Source organism: Rhinolophus sinicus, chromosome 2, assembly GCF_057876585.1.
Source record: "Rhinolophus sinicus isolate RSI-liver-muscle chromosome 2, RSI-T2T, whole genome shotgun sequence".
Classification (NCBI taxonomy): Eukaryota; Metazoa; Chordata; class Mammalia; order Chiroptera; family Rhinolophidae; genus Rhinolophus; species Rhinolophus sinicus.
In genome coordinates, this window is record NC_142502.1 from 13,089,098 (window position 1) to 13,114,222 (window position 25,125).

At 37.9% G+C, this 25,125-nt stretch overlaps 1 protein-coding gene across 22 annotated transcripts in view; it reads left to right on the forward strand.

Annotated features, from left to right (window-relative positions):
- SYNE1 (spectrin repeat containing nuclear envelope protein 1) overlaps positions 1-25,125 on the forward strand; it is a 414,622-nt gene that overhangs the window by 329,223 nt on the left and 60,274 nt on the right. For all 22 annotated transcript variants that reach the window (XM_088795370.1, XM_088795376.1, XM_088795381.1 and 19 more), the window contains 12 exons: positions 884-1,054; positions 2,786-2,919; positions 3,326-3,530; positions 5,213-5,395; positions 5,955-6,101; positions 8,585-8,739; positions 9,193-9,340; positions 11,376-11,470; positions 14,253-14,487; positions 16,252-16,446; positions 20,197-20,322; positions 22,707-22,862. In XM_088795370.1, the coding sequence (XP_088651496.1) occupies positions 884-1,054; positions 2,786-2,919; positions 3,326-3,530; positions 5,213-5,395; positions 5,955-6,101; positions 8,585-8,739; positions 9,193-9,340; positions 11,376-11,470; positions 14,253-14,487; positions 16,252-16,446; positions 20,197-20,322; positions 22,707-22,862 (1,950 nt within the window). The remainder of the gene's footprint in view (positions 1-883; positions 1,055-2,785; positions 2,920-3,325; positions 3,531-5,212; positions 5,396-5,954; positions 6,102-8,584; positions 8,740-9,192; positions 9,341-11,375; positions 11,471-14,252; positions 14,488-16,251; positions 16,447-20,196; positions 20,323-22,706; positions 22,863-25,125) is intronic.

Genomic DNA, 25,125 nt, shown 5'->3' on the forward strand with positions numbered 1-25,125 from the left:
CAGAAGATTACATTTAGAAGATTAGGGGTGATGTCCAGGAAGTCCAAAGCAGATATTTTTCTAAATGAAACAGACAAACGAAAAAGTTAACTTTTCTGTTTCAGGTAAGTATAGGGAAAGAGTATTCCTAGATGTTTTGTTGTAAGATAATCATTTGTGCATGTGTGTATACACAGACATGTGAGATAGATAGGTAGGTAGGTAGAGAGATGATAGGTAGGTAGGTAGGTAGATAGATAGATAGATAGATAGATAGATAGATAGATAGATAGATATAGTTTCTCATTTCCTGGGACCAGTTTTGCCTAGATTCAAATCTAGATCTCTCACATTCTAGCAGTAGTATCCCAGGTGATTTTCATAACATCTTTGTGCATCAGGCTTCTCATCTATAAAATGGGGATAATGGTTATACCTACCTCATAAGGTTGTTATGAAGATTAAATGAGTTAATGCATTAGCTAAAACACTAATTTATTTCCTAAACTGTGGTATTAAATATGTTGAGCTTTTATCACTTTTATATTATATAGATATTACATAGATATATAATAAATATTATGCATAAAGATTTTGTTTATATATAGAGAGAGAGAGACAGAGAGAGAGAGAGAGAAAGAGAGACAGAGACAGAGACAGAGAGAGAGACAGAGAGAATTTTTAAGCACTTTAATTTAGCCTAAGTATTCAAAAGTGTGAAAGGCATCAATTTCAACATGGCTACATCTATTCAAATCTTTTTTGTTTGTTTGTTTCGATTAGTTTATAATGCTTGAAACCCCGATGAAGTTCCTAAATGTTAATGTTTTTCCCATCAATTGAACATACATTCCATGCTTTTAAATGCTGTGTAATTCTAAGACGTGTCTGTCTCTTTCAAAAGGTTGGGCAGTTAAAGATACTGTTGAAGTCCGTGCATGACCAATGGGGCCATCACAAAATGGCCTCTGACGAGATAAACAGTTGTCTCATGGAGGCCAGATATTCTCTTTCCCGGTTTCGTCTGCTGACCGGCTCTTTAGAAGCTGTGCAAGTTCAGGTAGACAGTCTTCAGGTAAGGAATGAATTGAACCCACCCTTAACATGCTTTTTAATATGAGAGAGAAAAAAAAAAAAGCCAAAATAGCAAATGTGGACGTTAACATCCTACAATACTGCTGTATATCGTTTCCACTTAATTATTTTTTTAAATATTGAAAATTAATTTTACCTGCTATATTTGTTACTCATTCAGACTTGCCTGTGGATGCTGAATTCTGGATTAGCTGATATATAATTAAGTGATTTAAAAAATTCTGTCATGTAAATATGCATGTGAATGTATTTTATAAAATGATTTTATAGCTTAATCAACCTCCTTGATCCACTGTTGCTGCCTTTTGTATCTTCCCTTTCTCTTTTTCTCCTGTTTCTCCAAAGATATTCTAAGGGATTAAAAAGAAAACAAAGAGAAAAATAGCAAAAGTGGTACATTTTTTAAACTACTAAGTGATTTTCATTTAGCCTAATATAAATGGTCTATCTAATGTGTACACGTAATCCTCTTTTTCTAGCACTTTCTCTTTGGTTTCCTGTGTGTCCATTATCATTGTATTCACCCAGAATGACATCGCTGCTGTTTGACTTAAACACAGCACTCCATCTCAGGTCACTGTCCTCAAATTAGCTGCTGCCCTCACCCCCCTGCACACCTGGGCACTGGGTACTCTCACCTGTCACTGCTCTTTGTCCCTGGCTAAATAATGTAGACTATAGGATGGGCAGAGCAGGCCCTTGAGAGATGGGATGCCAGCAAGAGCCCAGCATGTACCCTCCTTAACCTCAGTCCACATCCCTGGCTTGGCAATCAAAGTTTATGTGTTGCTGACCTCATACACAGTTTCTGAAGGGAATGCCTTTTCTGGGGGTATTGGGCAGGATGGAGGAAGGATAAAATGAGTATATATATAATTTCTTTAAACCTTAAATATTGTTGCAGATACTAAGAATCATTAAAACTTATTTTTAGAATAGTAAGTTTGGAAACACACTATATAACTTTCAGGAAGTGAAAAGCACGTTTTAAATTAGCCTGTTCTATGTTTAACACCTGCAAATACTGTCTAAGGATATGAAAGAATTCAGATCCTTTTCTTCGCACATTTTGATTTGAAGGCAATCGGATATCGGTGTTAAATAGCATTGGGTTTTTGTAGCCTACTTCACCTGTGGAGTTTTACTAAGAACTGAGTCTATCACTGCAGCAGTATTTCCAGGGAAATAGCATTCTTCAAATTCCTTCACTGGTCCTCGGTAGAAGACTCTGCCCATCTAATAAATACTCTTTGCAAGGAAGAACATCCCCAATAGAACTCAGAAGAGCCATGACTTCTTAAAGTCTAACTATCAGGAGTTTCTGATAGAACAACTCAGTACATAATGAAACAGAGACCTGGGTTTTGACTTGAGCAGCAAAGAGAACCACAGCGTGAGAGATTTCATGCATCCCACTACCATAGCATCCTATGACAATGGATAAGAACACCCGATGTGAGCTTTTCCTGCAGAATTCCAGATGCCACTATAAGAAGGCTTAATTGTTAAGAATCCCTTCTCACATCCATAAAAACAAAACTGTAAAAAGAAGAGGTGATTATCTAAAGAAAGCTTATAACACATTGGAGGAAAGTCATGGCTTATGTATTCGTATGTGCATATTTATGAAAACATCTATAAATTACTTTTAAACTTGTCTATTAGAATTTAGATCCTGTCATTTTTATCTGTGACATGTTTCTTTGGGCAGAATCTTCAAGATGATCTAGAAAAACAGGAAAAGAGCTTACAGAAATTTGGCTCTATCACCAACCAACTATTAAAAGAATGTCACCCACCTGTGACAGAAACTCTTACCAATACATTAAAGGAAGTCAATATGAGGTAAGAAGCATGTTAATTTTACACTGTTATGAATTCTATCACATCCATACTATAAATAATGACACAATAAAAACTTCCTAACGTTTCGAAGTTGAGCTTTATAGATTCTATTCTACTGATGCTTTAATATTTCACAAAATGATTTTAATGACAAATAAATGCAGTGAAGATATTTAGAAAGAAATTAGAACTGCTATATACCCAACGATTGACCTCATTCCTCGTATCTACCCTTGAAAGGAGTGTGAAATGTTATGTTTTATGCTGTTAAATAGAAATGAGACACCCTTGCATTATTTCCAAATTCACATAAATCAGGATCATGAAAACTAAGATAGTAAGTCACAGCTCCCAGACTTTGGTGAGTGGTGGTCATCTACCCATGAGTGTTGGCTGTTGTCTCCAGATGGAATAACTTGCTGGAAGAGATTGCTGAGCAGCTGCACTCCAGCAAAGCCCTGCTGCAGCTTTGGCAGAGATACAAGGACTACTCCAAGCAGTGTGCTTCCACAGTCCAGCAGCACGAGGCTCGAGCCGACGAGCTCTTGAAGGCAGCCACTAACAAGGACATCGCTGATGAAGAAGTGGCTACATGGATTCAAGATTGCCATGTATGTTCAGGAACTGGCGTGTTTTCCCAGCATGCCTTTCTCAGACTTCCCCAGTTTAGCAGGGCTAGTGCTATGTGTGTAAGCTTTTGCTACGTCTCAGTGTGTGAAACAAGTTACCCCCAAATCATTGTTCTAAGTAGCAAAGAGCACGCTAGGTTTTCAGAACACATGTTATCAGATTTAAAAGGCCCCTCCCATTGTTTCATTTTTAAGATGAGTTGTTTTCCTGTTTTTCCTAGTAGAATAAAATCCATGTGAGTGATTTAGGCTATCTTTTTACAGAGATGTTCAGTTTATGAAATGACCATATGGAGAATAATGTTATATTTTTTAAATAGCCAATGTTAAGGGTATCGTCCATTTAGGTTCATTATCTTTTATGTAAGCATCAACATAATTTCTTCTGTGAATTGAATGGTAGAAAGAAGTCTTTCTCTCCTGATTTATGGGTATACTTCTTTTTAATTGCTTTTTAGTATTTCTCTTTTTCACGGTATCTGCCAATAACCTACTTAAGATTTTCGGGAACAGTTCTCTTGTTTCAACCATTGCGTGGTTCTTACCATTTGTCCTTATTTGTCTTTATTTCAGTGAATATATTTCAAATATCTTCTTATAAACTTTCGGATTCAGTTTGTTAGAGTTAGGCAAGTTATAAAAAGCATATAAATAAAAGTGTAAGCTATTCCATTACCTTCATATAAATAATAATCACTTTAAAGCTTTAATATTTATGGTGAAGATAATTCCCTGCTTCTTCTCCTTCCACATACAGTTTATCCTTACAAGATATTTTCCTTTTCAATTTTCAGTTCTCCTGTGTTGAGATATACCTGTTTCAGAGTGTAGTGCTCCAAACTGTTTTCGTGAATTTGTCTGCTGTCTGTATCAAGGTTAAAGTAGCCCTTTGCTCTTCCTCCTCTCACAGTAGTCCCTGCTTAGGCATAGCAGGCTCTGCTCTGTCTGCCATGTCTGTTGGGGCACCAGCAACAAATAGAAGAATCAGTCATTTGTGTCTCTTAGCGGTACATGGAAATGAGAAACAGATAATTTTCATTGGCTTATAATTGTTAGTATATAAGAGGGTCCCATAAAAAGTGGCAGGAAGAGATGCCATGGAAAATAATGGAGGTACAGCCTACCTGCTCATCAGAACCATGGCTAGGGTTCTATACCCCATACTGAAATAGGAGGGTGTATCCATCATAACCCGTACAATGCGACCACCCACACATACAGACGATACTGTTGACAAACTCATCCTTGCGTCTATAATATTAAGTAGAAAAAAGGAAAAATGTAGCACACTGTTTTCAATTTGATATCAATTCTGTGAAGAAGCAGGAAAAAACTGCCAACACCGTTCCAGTTATTGACTCTACTTGTAGATGTTTTTTCTTGCTTATGCATGTTTTTCTGCATTCCCCAATGTCCTACAATGAACCTACGGGGCTTTTATTATAAGAATGGTAAATGTATTCTTTAAAATGTTAATACACATACATATTTTTAAAAATTGGATAAAGTCTTGATTATTTTTTCAGCCGGTCAAGATTATTTAGTGTAGTAACTCGACAAATAAGAATTGAGTATTTCTAATGTGTGGCCGTTTACTGATTTTTTATAATCAGGAGTACACTTAACATGTTGTTTCACGATGGATGTATTTTCACTTTCTATAGGACCTCCTCAAAGGACTGGGGACAGTTAAGGACTCCCTTTTTGTTCTCCGTGAGCTGGGAGAGCAACTCAAGCAACAAGTGGATGCTTCAGCAGCGTCAGCCATTCAATCAGATCAACTCTCTTTGAGTCAACACTTATGTGCCCTAGAACAGGCTCTTTGCAAACAGCAGACTATGTTACAGGTACAGAGCTCGCATTCAATGTGTATTATGATTGGGTGTTCTATAACGTCTGGGCATACACACAGGAAAAGAAGAAATTTCCATCATTGAGACAATGCCTCCTTCAAGACCAAAGAACTGAAAATTAAACACACTTGGAAGTGCCAGTGGGAACAAGGGAAGGTGGCAGTCTTACATTGTTCTTTACAGTGTAATTTTTCCCCAAACCAATGCCTCCTTCTGTGGTACTAAGATATGTGCAATTAATGAACACTAAGTGGGTTTAATATTAACAGTCATGCTTATATAAGAAGTTTTTGCAAGAACCAGAATATGTTTTTGTTTGATAATATATTTTAAAAGTGACTCTAATTGGTTAATTAATGGTACATAGAAATGATTCTAAGTATTAGAAAAATTATATTAATAAACAAAGAAATTAAGTCATCATAGCCTTGTTTCTTTAGGAATGGCATCTTGAAAATGGCAATTTGACATAAGGATATGAAAAATAATTTCATTATTCACTTGCCCTTTCATTAGATTTCTAAATACCAACTTTCTTTTGTAATAAAAAAAGGCTGGAGTTCTTGACTATGAAACCTTCACCAAGAGTTTAGAAGCTTTGGAGGCCTGGATAATAGAAGCTGAAGAAATACTACAAGGGCAGGACCCTAGCCACTCTTCTGACTTCTTGACCATCCAGGAAAGGATGGAAGAACTTAAGGTAAGTGGGTTGAAATCCTAGTCCCAGATCTTCTATCTTCCATCCTCAAAGGAAAACTCCAAACTCCTGACATAGGCCTACGTTTTATTTTGAGCTCCCAAGGAAATTCCTGCCAGCTCTGCTTTCCTGCTCTCCTGAGACGAATGAGCTGTGTGCTGGGAGCGTGGCCAGGTGCAGTCCTAGGGTAACACCTCACGCCTCCTCTTTCCTACTTTTAGTCCCTCCCCATGCCCAGCCCATCACCTCCTTCACAGTTCTTGTGATCGGACACCTCCCATCTCCATCTCTACCATCATCCACTCCTAATTCAAGCCACCGCTCGCTCTCTCGGACCACCGCAACAGCCTCCATGGAGCTCCCAGCAGCCATCCCTCTCCCTCCAAGCCAGAGCTGCCAGACGAATTTTTTTTCTTTTTATTTCCCAATTACAGTTGACGTACAGTATTATATTAGTTTCAGGTGTACAACATAGTGATTAGATATTTATATAACTTACGCAGTGATCAACTCAATAAGTCTAGTACCCATCTGACACCACGTCATGGTATTATGTAATTGGGAAATATTTTAAGTATTCAGTAAAGTAAATAAACAATACAACAGATATGCAGATTTTATCATATCACTCCTCTGCCTAAAGCCCTTTGGGTTCCATTGCTCTCAGGATAAATCTCAGTGTGGGGTATCAGGCGCAGCGTAACCTGGCTTCTGCCTTCCCAAGGGTCTCGTCTTCACCACTGTCCATCTCCTCCTCCAGCCACTAGGGGGCCACATCGGTTCCTAGTGTCTGTGTGCAGGATGTTTCCCCTTTCTGCAATTCTTTTCTTGTCCCCACTACCTCCCTCTGACCAAAAGCAATAAACTCCTGGTCATTTTGTTCCGTGTCACTCTCTTAGGAAAGCCTCCACTTCTGTCCATATTCAGGCTCTCCAGTGACAGACACACTTTCAGGGCACACTATTCTTTTTCGTCAATGTTTTCGATACCATTTAATTATGCTCTTGTGATAGGTGACGACTGTTGTTCTTTCTGTTATTGGAATAGTATCTTTCTCTCTGAAAGCACCATGAGAAGGACTGTGTTGTGTCAGTTTTGTTCACTGCTGATGTCTACCCATGGCAATCTTGCCATCTAATAGTTATGCTTTTGGCTTTAATAATTGGAAAGCTTTATTCTTTCTTTAGGGTAATGAGTTATTTGCAGAACATGCAAAGAGAAAACACGCAGCTGAAGGTGTCCTCACATTTTTTTTGTCCTGTAGCCAGGTCCCTAGATGGAGTTACGAATGCCCACAGGGAAAACAAACCAGGCGGCTTTGTCCTGTGTTTGAAGAGATCTAAAAGCATATACGGCTTTCTCAGTTGAGTCTCATGAACTTTAGGGTGAAGCTCTTAAGACATCATGTGTAGAATTCAAAACTCAAGTGGGATTGTATTCTGTCTAGCAAGGACCCAACAACTCGTTTCCTTAGCTCTATCACTTACTAACTGGGAGACCCTGCACAATTTACTTAAAGATTCTGGGCCTCTTTTTCCTCATTGTAAAGTGGGGATAGCAGTGCAGTACCTTACGGGATTGTTTTGAGGATAAAATGAGTTACTGTATTACCTGTAAAGCTCTTATAATAAGTGCTCAATAATGTTAACTGTTACTATTGTAACTATTATTATTATTAAATAACGAAGGAACCGATTAGCATGGATAAAAGAAGTCTGAAGGGTAAGAATTAAGCCTCTTCAGTCATCAGCATGTTTTTATTCTTTATCAGTTCTACCAAGCATGACTTAGGAGTAAATAAATCAAATAATACATGTAAACCACTAAATGTTCCATAAAAGATACTGAGTAGCTGTCGCCACAATAGCAGCAGCAGCAGAAGCTAATTAGGACATGTAGCTTTTGTTTTTTACAGCTCTGGTGATTGCAAACAAGTAGCCTAGAAATACTCAAGAGATTACCAGCCAGACTCTTTCTGAAATCCAAAGTTCACGGTGTACTTTGAAAGCACTCTGCCTTTTCTTTTTTTAAAATTAAATTTATTGGATGACATTGATTAATAAAATTATACAGGTCTCAAGGGTACAATTCTATAATATATCATCTGTATATTGCATTGTGTGTTCACCACCCAAAGTCAATTCTCCTTCCGTCAGCATATATTTGATCCCCTTTACCCTCATCTACCATCCCCTGTCCCCACTTACTCTCCGGTAACCATTAAACTGTAGTCTGTGTCTATGAGTTTCTGTTTGTCTTGTTTGTTTGTTGCTTTTAGTTTTATATCCCACATATGAGTGAAGTCATATGGTTCTCTGACTTACGTTGCTTAGCATGATAATCTCAAGATCCAGCCCTATGGTCGCAAATGGCACTATTTCATCTTTTCTTGTGGCGAGTAATATTCTATTGTATGTACATACCACATCTTCTTTATCCATCCCTCCACCTGTGGTGCTAAACCTGCTTTTAAATCTTGCTTTCAGGGGCAGATGTTAAAATTCAGCAGCATGGCGCCAGATTTAGACCGTCTGAATGAGCTTGGCTATAGGCTACCCCTGAATGATAAAGAAATCAAAAGGATGCAGAGTCTGAACCGGCACTGGTCTCTGATCTCCTCTCAGACTACAGAAAGATTCAGGTAGAGTTACCAAGAGATGTTTTGCCCGCTCTGATATACCAGTACAAATAAGTTAATGATTTGTGTACATTTATAAAGGCTTGGTGTTCCCAATGATACTCACAAAATTTGAACTCAAAATAAGAAACTCAAATTGCGAAGTGGTTTTCCATGTTTAATGTACTCAGTACTGTTTTATTCAAAAAATAATAAACTCTTTTACGTAAGACTATGTTAAAGATACAAACATAATCTGATCTTTTTTTTTAAATTACCATTTTGAACTTTTATTTTTTCCTTCAATTTTCTCTTTTTAAATTTTACTACCCAACACGAAAGTTTTGTGGTGGTCAAATTAAAATTGGAGGCAGAAAAAAAAAATGGATGCAGAAAATATTTAAGCTAGTTTTATATGCTAAAGATATAAGAATAAGCAACAACATAAGCACTATTCTTTTCACTTTGTTCTGTCAGTAAGCTGCAGTCATTTTTGCTACAACATCAGACTTTCTTGGAAAAATGTGAAACATGGATGGAGTTTCTGGTTCAAACGGAGCAAAAATTAGCAGTAGAGATTTCAGGAAATTATCAGCATCTTTTGGAACAGCAGAGAGCACATGAGGTAAGTTATGTCAGCAGATTTGGGACAATAAAATAGTTTAAGCCTTTGGAGATACTGCAGAATGCCATGTGGAGGAATTAAAGTGTTGTATCTTGTGCCAAATGTGCTCAAATGCATGCACTGGTTTTGCCTTCTTTTTTAAGCTTGAGACTTTGATAGCTTAATTACAAAAATGTGGTCCAGTTCTTTGCTCCATAAGCATGTGTCAGGCTTTACCACCCTGCAGTGGATAATGCCAAACTGTGGTCATAGTCTACTTATGGGATGGGGAAGGGGAAGCAGAGAGGCATTGCAGAAGGAGTGTAGAAAGTGACTCAGTTTTCAAATTGAGTTGCAGACTACATTAATATTGCCAGGGCTATTTGCTAAAAAGATTATGCTTTGATCAAAAGTCTTCGACAAATTAAAACTGTGTGCTCTTTAAAAAGCATATATGCATTTTATACTAGGAAATCAAGTACCAGACATCTCCAAGTGTACCTCTTGGTCAAACTGCATTATAATCATTTCTCAAGAAACATTAAGAGAGAACTAGATACAAAAAGCAAATTAATTAATTTGCTGGTACTCTCCATATTCTGTTTACTGGTGTAACTAAATTATTCTATGTACTTAGGAAAAATATGCAAGTGGAGAGACAGAATTTACCTAAAAGCAGAGAAAAAAGCTTAATGCACAACTTAAAAGAGAATAAAACTAATTTTAAAGCACTTTGTTTAAATTTTAAAAGTAGAAAATTTAAATAGTATGAGTAAGGTATTTTTAAGTTCAGTTTTATCGAGTTGACTGATGATAAAATAAAAGACAACGAATCAAAACTACAATGAGATATCACTTCACACCCACTACAATGAAAAAGATAACAAGTGTTGATGAGGATGTGGAGAAATTGGAATCCTCACACGTTGCTTCTGGGAATATAAAATGGTGACATGTTTTTGGAAAATAGTTTGGCCGTTTCTCAAAAAGTTTAACGTAGAGTTACCATGTGACCCAGTAATTCTACTACTAGGTATGTACCCAGGAGAAATGAAAATATATGTCCACACATATACCTGTGTGGACAAAATTTTGTACCAGAATATTGTTTGTAGTGACATTACTCATAATAGCCAAAAAGTAGAAGCAACCCAAATATCCACCGACTGATGAATAAATAAATAAAATGCGATATATCCATACATTGGAACACTATTCAGCAATAAAAAGAAATACAGTACTTCTGTATACTGTAACGTGTCAGCCTTGAAAACGTTATGCTACATGGAAAGAAGCCAGTCACAAAAGATTGTATATTGCATGGTTCCATTTAGATGAAGTGTCCAGAGTAGGCAAATCCATAGAGACAGAGAATAGATTAGCTGGCTGGGGGATTGAGAGGAAATGGGGAGTGATTGTTAATGAGTATGGAATTCTTTTTGTGGTAATGAAATTGGTCTAAAACTGATAGTGGAATTGGTTGCACAACTCTGAAATATAATAAATATCATTAAATTATACACTTGAAATAGGTGAATTGTATGGTATGTGAATTATATTTCAGTAAAGCTGTTTGAACAACAATGGGAATAATTTCTTTCTTGAATTTTTTTAGTGGTGAAATAATTTTATTAATCAAATTAAATTGAAAAATACTAAGTTTAAAAAAATGTGTTTTTTTCCCATTCTTCAACTTTTTCAAAGGTCTTAAGCTGATCTCTATCTGAAAATGGACCATGTTCTGCATACAAAAGAAACAAGAATACAAATTATGTGTTAACTAACTTTATAGGTGATTTTGAAAGAAAGGAAGGGAATATAATTCCACTTTTAGTCGGTTTTAGTAAACAAAAATTAAACTTTACTTTTAAGTACATCTTAAATGATGGTTTAAAAATACGTTATTCCTATACTGCAGGACATGCTACATGTCCTGATTGCGCTGGAGGTATTTTTCATAACTTGGCTTAAACCAAAAATTTTGGAAACTTATTAGAGAACTGGTCATTAAAATTAGGAACTCTAAAGCATGTTCTTCTTTTTTTAAAAATCATAGTTGTTTCAAGCGGAGATGTTCAGCCGTCAACAAATTTTGCACTCGATCATCACTGATGGGCAGCATCTTCTAGAACAAGGTCAAGTTGATGACAGGTAGGATCTTTGATATACTATTATGAAGAAAGGTTCCAGTAAATTAGTCATTTTCTTTTTAATGAGCAGATTAGAGGGCATATATCCAATCTTCCGAAGGCAATTGTGCTGCAATAAAGCCTCAGTAATTGGAGGAAAGGCTTATCTGAATCTCCGAAATGACAGAGTATTGAATCTTTTTCAAAGAACTGCTATTCTATTATATGAAGGACATAGAGTACTTGAAAATCACCTAGCCAACCTTTGCTAATCGTCTGTAGGAGACTCGGATTAATAAATAGATCAGAATGAGTTGTATCAATGATGCATCAGGGTTTGTAAACAGATGTTTCTAATATTCTCATATGATTACAGAAATGTTATTCCTAAAAGGAACATAGAGATCACTAGACCATCCCTCTTACTTATACATGAAAACTCAAGGTCCCGAAATGTGAACATATTTGACCAAGGTCACGGAACTGCGTAGCAGAGAATCAAGCCTAGAACTTGGGTATCTGGTTTTCAGTCAGGACAGGCCTGCTCTCCCACACCAAGACCATTCCACCAGATTTGAAAATGGTGTGCTACCTAAGTCAGATTACACTCACCCTGAGATCCTGCTTCCTCTTCGTTTACTTAGCAGATTCTCTCTTTACTAAAAATGCAAAGGTAACACCTAGCTCCTCTTTAGATTTGTGGTATGTGAATTGATGATTCCTATATCTACATAGGAACGATATTGACTCTATCCTGTCTACTTTCTGTGGTGATACTTGCACTATAAACCTCACTTATTTTATTACATATATATACATATATATCTTATTACATATGTATACATATATATCTTATTACATATATATACATATATATGAATATATATATATATATATATATATATATATATATATATATATATATCTTTCCTATATTTAGGACCAATAGTTGTGATTATAATTAACTTAGTATTATTTTTTAAATAGAAAATAAATTATTATTTTTATTAAGGGGTTTTTAATGTTTTGGAAGCAACTTCAGTTTTAAGTGGATATTTCTTTGGACAGACATGAAAGATTTTCATGGTTAAGCCTGGAACAGCAAAATATGATACCATATTTATTTTATTCTAAGTAAGCCAAATTTAATGTGAACTTTACAGAGAATTTAAGGCCTTCAAAATAAGACAAATTCAGATGCAATTAACTTATCTTTTGCTTCATCCTCCCTTAGCCAACTCTATAACAATATTGTAAAAGTTTGAGTCATTAAGTGAAATAAAATTTAAAATTCACACACAAGCCAATAGCTATTAAATTTTAAATGTTAACAGTTAGAAATGAAAACATGAAGGTTGGACCCGAGGATAATTTTGAACGTTGCAAGTGAAGAAAACACTCAGATTAGAGCATGTCGACAGTAGGAAGGCCCTAGATTATGAATGTATTGTCTTTTAAAAGGTCTACAAATTGAGGATGAAGACTCAAAGAGATCGTCGATGGTTACCTGGTAGGGAAAGCAATTTGCAGGGTACTTTTCATGCCACATTCTCAAGTCCTGGAGTCCTACTTTTTCAGAGATGAGAGATGCTTATAGCTTTTAGGGAAATCTCAAACCTAATTCATCACATTTGGTTCTACTGTAATTAGATTATAAATACCAGAAATTTTCTTTCAAAACCAGAAGAGCTAGTACAATGTTTAGTTACAAAATTAAAGTTTATAGTGGCCCTAGATACAGCTATCAAGAATATCAGAGTCCAGGGTCGTTTGTCCAATTCAGATTTGAAGCTACCCTCAAGAGGCAAAAATAGCATATCTATGGAAGAAAAGCGAAACTAATATAATAGAGGAAAAGCAAGGAGTGTACACACTAGTATTGAAATGTATGGAACAGTATAATTGATAAAGAAACTCATTCTCTTTGATACTGGACAAATCAGTTCTAGAGCCACAAGTTGAATGTTAAAGAAAACTTGGTAAAGAACTACCAACATTTGTGAAAGGTAGAAAACACAGAGGTAGGAAAGACAAATTTAAAAAATCTGAGATTATTTAGCTGAAAATCGAGAAAGCTTAAGCAACATTTCATATCTGTAGGCATATGGATAACCTTTATACAGACAGTGACGACTAGATCGTTTTCATTTTTCTAAGAACAAAGCGAAGTGGGTTTAAAATTTAGATTAACATGTGGAATAATTTGCTAAAGATTAGGGCTATTTATTGTGAAGGAATATTGAGAGTTTATGGAGTACAGTTTTCAAAAAAATTGTTTTAATAACATAATTTTATTGAAGTGTCTCATGATGATAGCTAAATAACTCAGTTTTGTTCATCCAAAGTGGCTTATAATTCTAGCTGAAGACAGGGTTATAAATAGGCTTCGCTCCTCATTTTCTCCTGCTGTAGCCCTCACAAGATGCTGTCACAGGCTGCATACATTGCTATGTGTGTGCTCAGGGGTTGGGGCCATTCATTCCCACTGCAACTACTGCCCTATGTGCCTTCCCCTCGTGCACTCAGGGAGAGAGTAAGTGACCCTGAACTTATAGATGTGCCTTCAACCTGTGCTGACACATGAGAGCACTCACCATTTGCAAACACCGATAGTTTCACTATTACTGATTTTGAAAATTACCTGCAATAATAGACCTGATAACAGACCATGGCACGCTATTTGAAAACCTCTGCCCTACATCACTTCTCAGTGCTTTCAGTCGTCGGGTGTGTATGCGTTGGTTGATAATGTGACCTCATCCAGGATAACAGTATTTTTCCCTGTGTCATTACTTCTTCACCAGAGATGAGTTCAGCTCGAAATTGATACTTCTCAGTAATCAGTGGCAGGGAGTGATTCGCAGGGCCCAGCAAAGGAGAGGTATCATTGACAGCCAGATCCGCCAGTGGCAACGCTATAGGGAGATGGCAGAAAAGCTCCGTAAATGGTTGGTTGAAGTGTCCTATCTACCCGTGAGTGGTCTCGGAAGTGTCCCAATACCACTGCAACAAGCAAGGACCCTCTTCGATGAAGTGCAGGTGAGGTGCAAAACGCGCTGCTTTGAAACCTCTTCTGCATTTTCACTGCACACTTTACCCTAGCCTCAGTTCTTCAGAAGGATTCTGGAGTGACATTGGAACGGGGACAAACATTGTTCGCAAATGTCAACAGAAACAGAGAAAATACTTGCATTCCAAAGCCCATATTTAATGATGACAGTGTGGTAAGTGCCAGCCTCTCTGGCTCCCTCCACTTCACACACCCAGGCCTCCCAGCAGTTCCTTGAATCCCAGGGTGGATGGGAAGGCAATGACAAGGGAAGCAAAACTCCGCACTGATTATGCATATTTCACTCGTGCACAATTTAAACGTGTCACTGAAGTATTCCAGAGAAGGTAAAAGGCTCAACCCTGTCTGTCCATTCTTGGTCTAGCCTCTTACTTTCACCAGCCTGGGAATTTAGGACTCCAGCCTCTCAGACGGATACCTCCTTGTGTTCTTATCAGCCCTTCCCAGTATATTCCATGGGTTCCTCTTCTTTTGAAAGTCATTATTGTTGCTTTTTTCCCTCTCCTCACTTCTCTGGGAAACCTCATCTACACACATGGGTGCAACTACCCCCTACCAGCACAGAAGGGCCAAATGGGTGTCTTCCAGTCACATTCATCTCCTGAGTGTTCGACTCAAATATTCAACTGCCTTTTGGATTTGCATCTGTAATGCATCACAGACATAATATACTCTGTGGGTTCCAACAAAGCCTGGACCAACTTCTCATCAGTCTGTTCTCCATCAGTCTGTTTCCCATGTCCCCAGTTCCTGGACATGTCATCACCGGCTATCTGGTCTATCACTCAGGAACCCCAGAATCATTTTATAGCTATCCTCTTCTTTTTCTTTCCTCAAGTTTCCATCCCGACTGCCACTGCCTTGGGTTAGATGCTCATGACCTTTTGCCTAGATAGACAATAGCTTTCTAACTTGTCTTAGTGTATCTAGTACATACCCTTCTTCCATTGCATTTTCTACCCCACTGCTGAATGCTTCCATGCAAACATCCCTTCCCTGCTTATTCTTCTTCTGCGAGTCTCATTCACTTTATTATAAAAATCAAATTCCTGTGCAAGATGTGGCTTTGCCTCATCTCCTGCTGCTCTCCTGCATGTACCTTCTATTCCTTCCAGCCACTGAAAACTACATCTAATGTCCTGAATTCATCATTTTTATCTTGTACAGTGAATTTGCCCATCCTCATTTCTCTGCGAGGAAGTTGTCCTCTCCCTGACTCCTGGCCCTCATATGACACAAGGTCCCTCTTAATCTGGCCATGTTCATATATCTTTCAAAACTCATGAAGCCTTTACCACTTTGAGGAAGCCTCTCTGTGTACCCCAAATGGGTTAGCTACGTGAGCCATGGTCTTTCTTTGAATTAGGTTGTTTATATTAAATATGCATCACAAATGTTTTCTGCAAGAGACATAAAAAGATCATAATAAAACTTTAAAAACAAGCAAACAAAAACACCCATCTGTAAGAACATGTTCCATGTCTTACAGAGCAGTTTTCCTATTGCATCATGATTTCATTGAACCTGGGGACAGACACTAGGCCTTCCCCTGTTGAATGCTCATTCATATACACATTGCTGCATTTGTGCACAAATGACTAGCTCAGTAAATGCTTGTTAGAGAAAAGAGGGCATGCTATGTGTGCAAAACTGTAGAGTCATTTAAAAATACTTATAATAGGGAAACGGGGAAGAGAAGAAGGAGAAAGTAAAAAATCCACGTTTCCTTTTAGTTCAAAGAAAAAGTGTTCCTGCGACAACAAGGCAGCTACATCCTGACGGTGGAGGCGGGCAAGCAGCTCCTGATCTCTGCCGACAGTGGGGCCGAGGCCGCCTTGCAGTCTGAACTCTCGGAAATCCAAGAGAAGTGGAAAACAGCCAGCGTGTGTCTGGAGGAGCAGAAGAAAACCCTGTCCTTCTTGTTGAAAGTAAGCCCAGCTCTTTCCTCCTATAGATGTACTGCTGTTGAAAAACTCCTTTAATAGTTGTGCTGCTTCCGCCCATTGTTATCCTGCAAATCAGATAATCTAAAGGTCAAGAAGTCATGCCCTGCAGTATTTGGATCCCCTGTGTTTTATTGAAGACCTCGTCATTGTCTTACATAAACTGAAAAAGTTTCCCAATTTTGCCATTTGTCATTTAGGAAAATCCCCCAACAAAGGAGTTTTAAGTCTAATAGGACCGTCCAACTGACGAATTCTGGTTAATGGCCGGTGCTAAGCCAGGGGCCATGTGATGACTGTATAAATCTAGACAGGAATGCAAAGAATAGATTCCACTCCCGAACCTAAGACTCTAAAGTGGTTTTCAAGATTGATATCTCTCATTTTATAGCCGGGGAAAAAGCTATCCAAGAAGGTACTCTTGATTTGATCTGAGCTTATCCAAGCGTGTTGCTGTCTGCGGGAGGTGTATTAACCCTGTAGTTGGGTACTGATAGCACACTGATCACGCAGCACATTTAGGGAAATCTAGATTTATCCAGACCTCCCACAATATGCTTTTCTCTCTCACTTTCCAAATCCATATATAATACATAATTAAATCAGCAGTTTTCAAAAGATCATGGGCTCTAAATTCAGATAAATCCAAGTTAACACCATAATAAACCAAGTAACTTGGTTGACTCAACCTAAGTGTCAGTTTCCTGATCTGTAGAGTGGGTATGGTTACATCTCCTTCACACAGCAGTGTGAGGATTTAATGAAATAATGACGGTAAATCAGGTAGCACAATAATTATCATTGTTGATATTATTCTCATTTTAAAAAGTAAACACAGCTAAATACTAAAGTTTTATATATGTCCATAATCACGAACACTTTAATGAGATTATCCGTTAAATTTGGCCTGTCACTTTTTTGGAATCAAAGGTAATAACTAAAGTTAATGGAATACATTTTGCTGTTTTAAAATGTTTAAAGTATGCACACCCATTGGGATCATTCTATTAAATATTATTTAATAATATATTACCTTGTGTCTAAGAATGCCGCTAAATATCTGTTAACTATTATTTCCACAGCGTGATTCATCAGTAATACAATATGTCTGACCCTTTTCATTTTTGCTTTCAGGAAAGGATTAAAAACATTGTAACTCATTCTGTAGAGGACATGAGAACATGTTAATCATGCACTTTTTCTTTATTTGTGATGTGATTATTGGACACATTCCTAGGACTTCTAAGACGAGCCGGCTGAGTCACTGCATTTGCTTTTCTTGTCAGTCTGTGGGTGTGTAAAACATCCACTTTGATAGGTGTTTGTAGACCATGACATTTAGTTATTTTCTTATAATTAATGTAGTGAAACTGGTTATAGCTTCAAAATGTAAGCCATCTTTGGAAAGGGAAATCCCTCTTCTCTTGTTAAAGTTTATTTTATTTTGAATCATATACAAGGTCCTATTTGCCTAAGGAGTTTATGAAGCGAAATTCTAATGTTTATACAGGCTCATTTTATTATATCATTTCCCCTTAAGTATAATATGATGCCTATCGATATTTAGCTCTTAATTCAATACTCTGCATAAATATGCCAAAAAAAGTCATTGTACTTCTATGCCCTGCATGTTTACCTGCTTCACTATTGCCTCTCAATTTTGCTACAAAAAATAGGACGCTGACCTTTTCTCTTCTAGATCAGTGAACATTTATTGACTGTAGGTTGATAGATTTTAGAGTGTGTGATGATTTAATTCAGAATACTGTTCAATTTAAACAGAAAGAGGGCCTTTCTGTCTACTCTCACTGTGCTTAGCATTGATGAACGAAGTGTAGCCTGGAAACACAGACATATTTTAATGAAGGGAACAGACAATTCTGCCCAAGGTAGACAATTTTTTTGTAGTGTTTTTGGTTTTGTTTTATATTATTTTCTGGTGAATGGGATGAGGGAATGTGGTTATGCAGTTTAGGAAGTTCCCTGAAGGAATTTAAAAGAAAAATTAGAATCTTGAGCCAAATTCTTAGTTCAATTAGCATGCAGAATGCATTTTGAGTAGGGAGGTACTTTAGTCATCACTTCTTAAAGAAGACTATTGTAGCAAAGAGCACCTATGAGTTGCTGTGTTAAAAATAAGGCACCAGAAGATAAGACAGGAGAACCCAGACAAGAAAACACCAGTAATGATGGAAGAGATAATGTAAAGAAGAATGCAGCATGAGTGGCATCGTGCAAAAGCAACTCTAGTTGTTTTTCTTTGGAGCTTAATAATTTAAGTCGTGGGAAGTGGCCACTGGGGAATGGTTGTTGTGGAGAAGGTGGCCAGGAATGGGGATTAATAAACAAAATTAAGGAGATTCATTTTTAATTTGCATGGGCACTAAGACACCATATATGAGTTAATTTGTAGGTAGAGTGCTATAAAGAATCAAGCTGCCATTATGGTTTCTGTAGTTTTTTTCTTTTACTTTTTTTTTTTTTAATTACAAAAGAAATACATCTGTCTGGTTTTTAAAAAAAAATCAGGTAATAATTTAAGTATGTAAAGTGAGAAATGAAATTTCTCCTATACCACCACCGAAACCATATTAACTTCTCCAGAGGTAACCATTGTTGCCAGTTTGGTATGTAACCTTCCAAAATATAACCACATAGTGTACGTTTTCTTTTGTCAGTGTGTAGAGAGCGACCACATTCCATAATGCCACTCTACCACTGCCCCATCTTCATCTTCAGAGTACTTATCAGTACTTGGTATACTAGATGTATATTTTTAAATATTACATTATCATCTTCCCCCACTTATTGATTTGTTTGGGTTTTTATATATTATATATTTAACCCTTTATTACATATGTTTCTGCACTAGCAAGATAAAGCCAGTCAAATGCCATGCTTTTTCTAGTTGTGTGTTTCCGCTTCTGTAACAATTCAAATGTATGTACCTCATATTATATGCATATTGAATTGAATCAGGGTTATATTATTTTTACATTCATCTCACTTCTCTCACACATATTTTCATCCTGAATGTGATCCATATCCCCTTTCTTATTTCCTATAGTGCATTTGAGATGGTGTAGACCAGGGGTGTCCAAACTGCGGCCGGCAGGCCAACTGCAGCCCGCAATCCATTTTTAATTGGCCCGCAGCAAATTCCAAAAATATATTTAGTTTACTTAAATAAACCAGGTGAAGCAATGCATACTTTACCTCAAGTGAGTGGCCCGGCTGTTTGTGTATTTTACCGCATATGGCCCTTGGTGAAAAACATTGCAAAAAGTTTGGACACCCCTGGTGTAGACATTGGAATCATTATGGGTGGGGTTAGGAAAGATGCACAGAGCAGTGATTATCCTCTCACCTCTGCAGATTGATTCAGATTCAGATAACATTTGTGATTACCTGTAATATTCTGGACATTGCAGTTGGTGCCTTGACATCCATAGCTTTCTCCAGCAACTGTAAGCTGTATTATTCCATCAGAAAACCCGAGAGAGCACATTCCCTGCTGAAAATCACATAGGTAATAAGTAGGAGCCAGCTTAGAACCCAGCTCTTCTGTCACTGCCCACCACGACAATGGATGTGGACAGGACTTTATATCAGTGAACTTAAATTCTCAATGTAACTTTAAGTCTTCCTCTGGAAATTAAGAAGACTGTTTTACTTTTGTTCCAATGAACTACCAAAAAAAAAAATTCTTGAAATTTCTTTCTCCTCCCATTTTAGGACTGGGAAAAATGTGAGAATGGCATAGCTGAATCTCTGGAGAAACTACGGACTTTCAAAAAGAAGCTTTCCCAACCTCTACCGGATCACCACGAAGAGCTCCATGCAGAGCAAATGCGTTGCAAGGTAAACGGCTGGAGTGAGCTTTTAACTGTCACCTACCCGTGTGCTACAGCTGTAATTATGCCTTTGAAAGTGTAATCTAGTCCATCTCCTATGGCCATGCAAGTTCCTGGTATATTGCAATAAAAGCAATCTTTTCACAGCATCCTCACTGGAGAGTCGTTCTAGCAGAAGAGTCCCATTTACAGCTAGGAGAGTGAGGAGGGGCAGCCTGGAAATTCTGCAGACAGTGGCCCTGGAGAAACACACCTGCCCTCCACACTCTACTGTAAGGAAAACAGGAACTGTAGATAGCTCATCTCAGTTACTGCACAGAGCCTCCATCCTTTAGTTACTCATGGCTCCAACTACTTAAAGGTTATGAACAACACCTCACATCACACTTGGAAGCAAATCAGTAGTTAATGCACACCGTTCCCTGCATCATAAACTCGCTGGGACCAACATGACTTAGTTGCTTCAGGCTTTGGTCCAGTCACAGCTGTAGGGCCATGTGGGGTGACTGAAGAGCAGTTCTCTGTGGAGCAATATGCAGATCAAATCAACACTACCTTTAACCTTTTCCCCCCAAATTACACATGTCCTTGTGTTTCCATTCATTTGCAAATTATTGCACTTGAGTAATTTTGTTTAAAACTTCCCACATACTCAAATGATTTGGATTGTAATCAGTTCTCTGCTTCACTTTGGCTAAGAAGGTAAGCATTATAGAAAGATCAATTCTTAGATAAGTCTAGGAATCATCAAAAGTGTGGATATCAGCATATTTCTTTGATATTAAAATTTTAAAAAATTATTTGATACTTGAAAGAGGAAGATTTAGGAAAAATCAAAGGTACTATAGTTTACATCATGGATGGCGAGTGAAATATTGAAGTATAAATTCAGAAGTATGCAGAGATTAAAAAGCGCTGTTTCAAGCCTGTGATTATAAATTTGTAACAAATGATTCAAGAAAACGTCCAATAAACAAGAATGGCATTTATTAGGCCAGTCCTGTGTGCCAGTGCCGATATCAGTGTTACCTCAGATGGCATGAACACAACTCATGAGGATAATCTGCTATTTCCCTTTTACAGTTACGCAAACCGAAGCTTCTAGAAGTTTAATAACTTTTCAAAGTTAGTAAATGTCAAAGTTGCCACAATCCAAAGGCTTTATTTTTACCACCTGGACTCCTCTAATGGAGTCTGTAAGTCTGAAAGAGTCGGTTTCTGGCGGTGGTGGTGGTGGTACTTTTTTAATCCATACACCAAATCTGATGTTTGAGTTGGGGTTAGAAATTGTTTAAAAAAAGCAGAAAACCTTTACATTGGTATGGTAATTTAATATGTCTATGCATATAACCAGAAACGCTACATATTTAATATACCTGGATGGTTTGGTCTTTTAGCCAAAAGCTGTTACCATGGGACCTCATCTCCCAGAATACACAACAGTTACAAGCATGACCTGCTATTAAGTTTGGAGATGAAAAGGGTGCATTTTGGTTCAGTTTTCTGCTACTCTTTACCCAAACCACCCTTAGCTGCAAAACAAAACAATTACCTGGAAAATTCAGGCTGAAACCTTGTTTGCCTAAATTGCCTGGGAAGTTAGCCTCAGACAGTACCGTTAATTGCCTTTCCCTTTGGAAACTTGCCTCCTGTGTGAAGAGACAAAAAGAGAGGGGAAAAGCCATGTGAAATAGTCTATTTATGCACTAAATTAGCTGAAATCTGAAAACCTCAAGAACTGGCAAAAAGCATGAATTGCAAAATCTGTTCAAACATTAAACAAACTAATGTTAACTCATTCAAATATTGTTTTATGAATTTTCTTCTTAAATTATTTGATAAAGATCGGAAGACAGATATTTTTACAGTTACTTAAAGAAATCTCTGCTTCTGCCGAAAATGCATTCAGCCCATTAATTTAAATTGAGTAATAACATCAACAGATCTTTTCAGCTGTTACATTGTAAGTCTGTATCACAGAATGTAGCCATTCATAGTGTTTGAATGAAGGTTCAATATAGGAGTCTGAGGTTTTCAAAAAGTATTTCATTCATATGATCAGTAACACGGGACAAAAACAAATGATGGGTTCCGAGTTTACAAAGTTGGTTTAAATTAAAGAAGCTCAGGGAAGTGATGAAACTCCAACGTAGAAAAGACGATCAAAGACGATCAATGAAATGGTAAATAGATGGAAGGAAGGTTCTGTAAGCAACCTGGTGTTTTATGAGGGGAACTTGGCAAATTGTCAAATTATGTAGGAAGCAAATAAGTAGAGACCAAGTTAGATGTTCAAACAGAGTGGGCTGCAAAGGTAATTGTATCAAGAAGGTTATTCCAAATACACTTCAGAAATGTTGATGGGTATTCAAGTTTGTGTGTTCAATCTAGGAACTGGAAAATGCAGTGGGGAGCTGGACAGAGGACTTGGCACAGCTGACACTGCTGAAGAACAGCCTTTGTACCCACATCAGTGCCGATGACATCTCCATCCTGAACGAGCGTGTGGAGCTTCTGCAAAGACAGTGGGAAGAACTATGCCGCCAGGTGAGACCAATGCTGGACTCAGCATTCGCTCAGGAAGGTGGGACTCTGGGAGATGATGTGGAAGGTCAATGACTTGAGCCACATTGGGACCCGCCTCCTAGCTCTGTGCACAGAGGGAGGACTCTGTGGTTATTACAAAAACGTTTCAGAAGAATACAATTATGTCTTACCATTATAGCTGAGATGCAGTCAACCTGGATTTTTTTTGCTTTCTCTTTCACTGGCTGGCATAATACTTTTAAGAGGAAACATAATTTTGTGGTTCACGGATGTGGTTTTGTTAGGTAGATACAGTGCTAGGTAGGCGGTCTCTTTCTTACTTTACACATGTGAAAAACAATAGTTTTATTTGCCATTTTGAATAATACTGTGGAGCTGGTTTTGTACATGGCACATTCATTGTTGCTGTTGATTTACCATGGTTGTTTTTAATAATCCATGGTTCACAGCATTTTTGGTCATACTTCCTTCATTTGTTAAGTACCTTCTATCTGCTCAATACCTTCAAAGAGATGCAGATTGGGTTTGATGGAAATGAAAGGAAAAGATTGGTGGGAAGGTAATGAGAAGGCATCCGAGGCAAAAGGAATCCCATTGATTAAAGGCCCACAAGTGAAGCTCTGAGTGTGCCCTTGAGCTCATTCCCTCCAGGAAGCAGGGGCCCTGAGTGTCACGTTGCTTCCTGTACCTGGTCGCCTTGCCTGGCACACAATAGGCTGTGATGCATATTTGTTACATGAATCAGTCACATTAATTATTGTGAGTTTCACAAGCTATAGTAAGGGTCGCTATTATCAAGTTTACGGTTGAGCTGAAATGAAAATCGGTCCTGAAAAATCTACACAGTGGAGAAGAAAACTGGGTATAAACAAGTTAGAACACTGTATAAAGATATAAGCCAAGTAAGGGTCGTGTGGACTGCAGAGGACAAAGAAAATGCTTGTTGAAGAGGATAAATCTGGGACTGAGTGCTGAGATGAGGCGTGGAAGCATCTGATTAGTGTGGAGGAGTCAGGCAGGTGTGTTGGACAGGGTTGCCGCTGGAGTAAAGGCACAGGAGGGGAGCAGGCAGAGGGCCTGGCTGGGAGAAGCAGGTGTGGGAAGGACCAGGAAGGAGCTTCCCTCTGGAGGGGGCCTCTTTGTGTGTCCCATTTCAGGACAAGTATGCTTTCCTAGAGATCTCTTCTCTCCCCTCCTCCCCACGTTCTCCAAGGCAGGGTTGCTTCTCTTTATGTTTAAGAAAACATGAAACAGAGTTTAAGAGGCTCATAGCCTCTTGAGTCATGTGACATCAGTGAGAAATTTGTCGTTAGGTAAATTTTTCTGTGTGTGTTTAGGTTAAGACCCAGGTGTTTCTCAGGCCATGAGCCAGAGGAGAACTCTGGCACGCCCTTGGGAAATGTGTGAAAAGTTTCCTACGAATATATACTGTACTGTTAAAAGGGAGAAACGTTAAGAGGTGATTTTCCTAAACATACTGACGAACAGACTTTAAAGTTAGTCACCTTTCACAGAGCGCCACAATCTCCGTGAAGACAATGAGAAACTCACGTGGAGCGTGATCATGTTCATCTCAATATGTTCTCCTTTTCTGAATTCTTCCATCTAAAACCAATACATAACTGCTCAGTAAATTATACACGTTTTTGAACATAAGGATGTTTTCATGGCATTTCATATAAACAAAAGATACATTGGTGGTGCACATAATTGAAAACGATCCCAGCAGTGTTCGGGTATGTTTATGAGCTGTATTCATTTGTGTTTCTTAACATTTAGAAAAGTCCAGCACTACTTGCTGGCAATACTTTTCAGCATATTATGTGAAATGTATTGGATTAGATCCATTTCTCCTGCTATCTGATGTCTGTAAAGCATTCAGAGAGGTAGCACTTTCTTGGTTCCTATTGGCTCCTATTTCCTTCCCAAACCTGCCATGAACTGTTCTACCCCAAGACTTGCTCAGGCCATTCTTCCTGCCCAGACTGACTATTCCTTCCCATCTGATTCTGACGCATCCTCTTCCAAATTCCACAGCCCCCGTGATGCTCAGACCTCAGTGTTTCTCTGCTCCTTTGAGTTCCTTTTCCCTTTCAGTCTGTGCCATCATGGGTCAGTTCATTGTTCCTTTCTTCTTTTTTTAACGGCTGTGACTTGATTTCAAGACTATGAATTCCTTGAGGACAAAGATCATTTGTTTTTATCTCCAGTGCGTAGAACAGCTAAATGTTTATGTGTACTGTTAATAATTTAGACAATACTT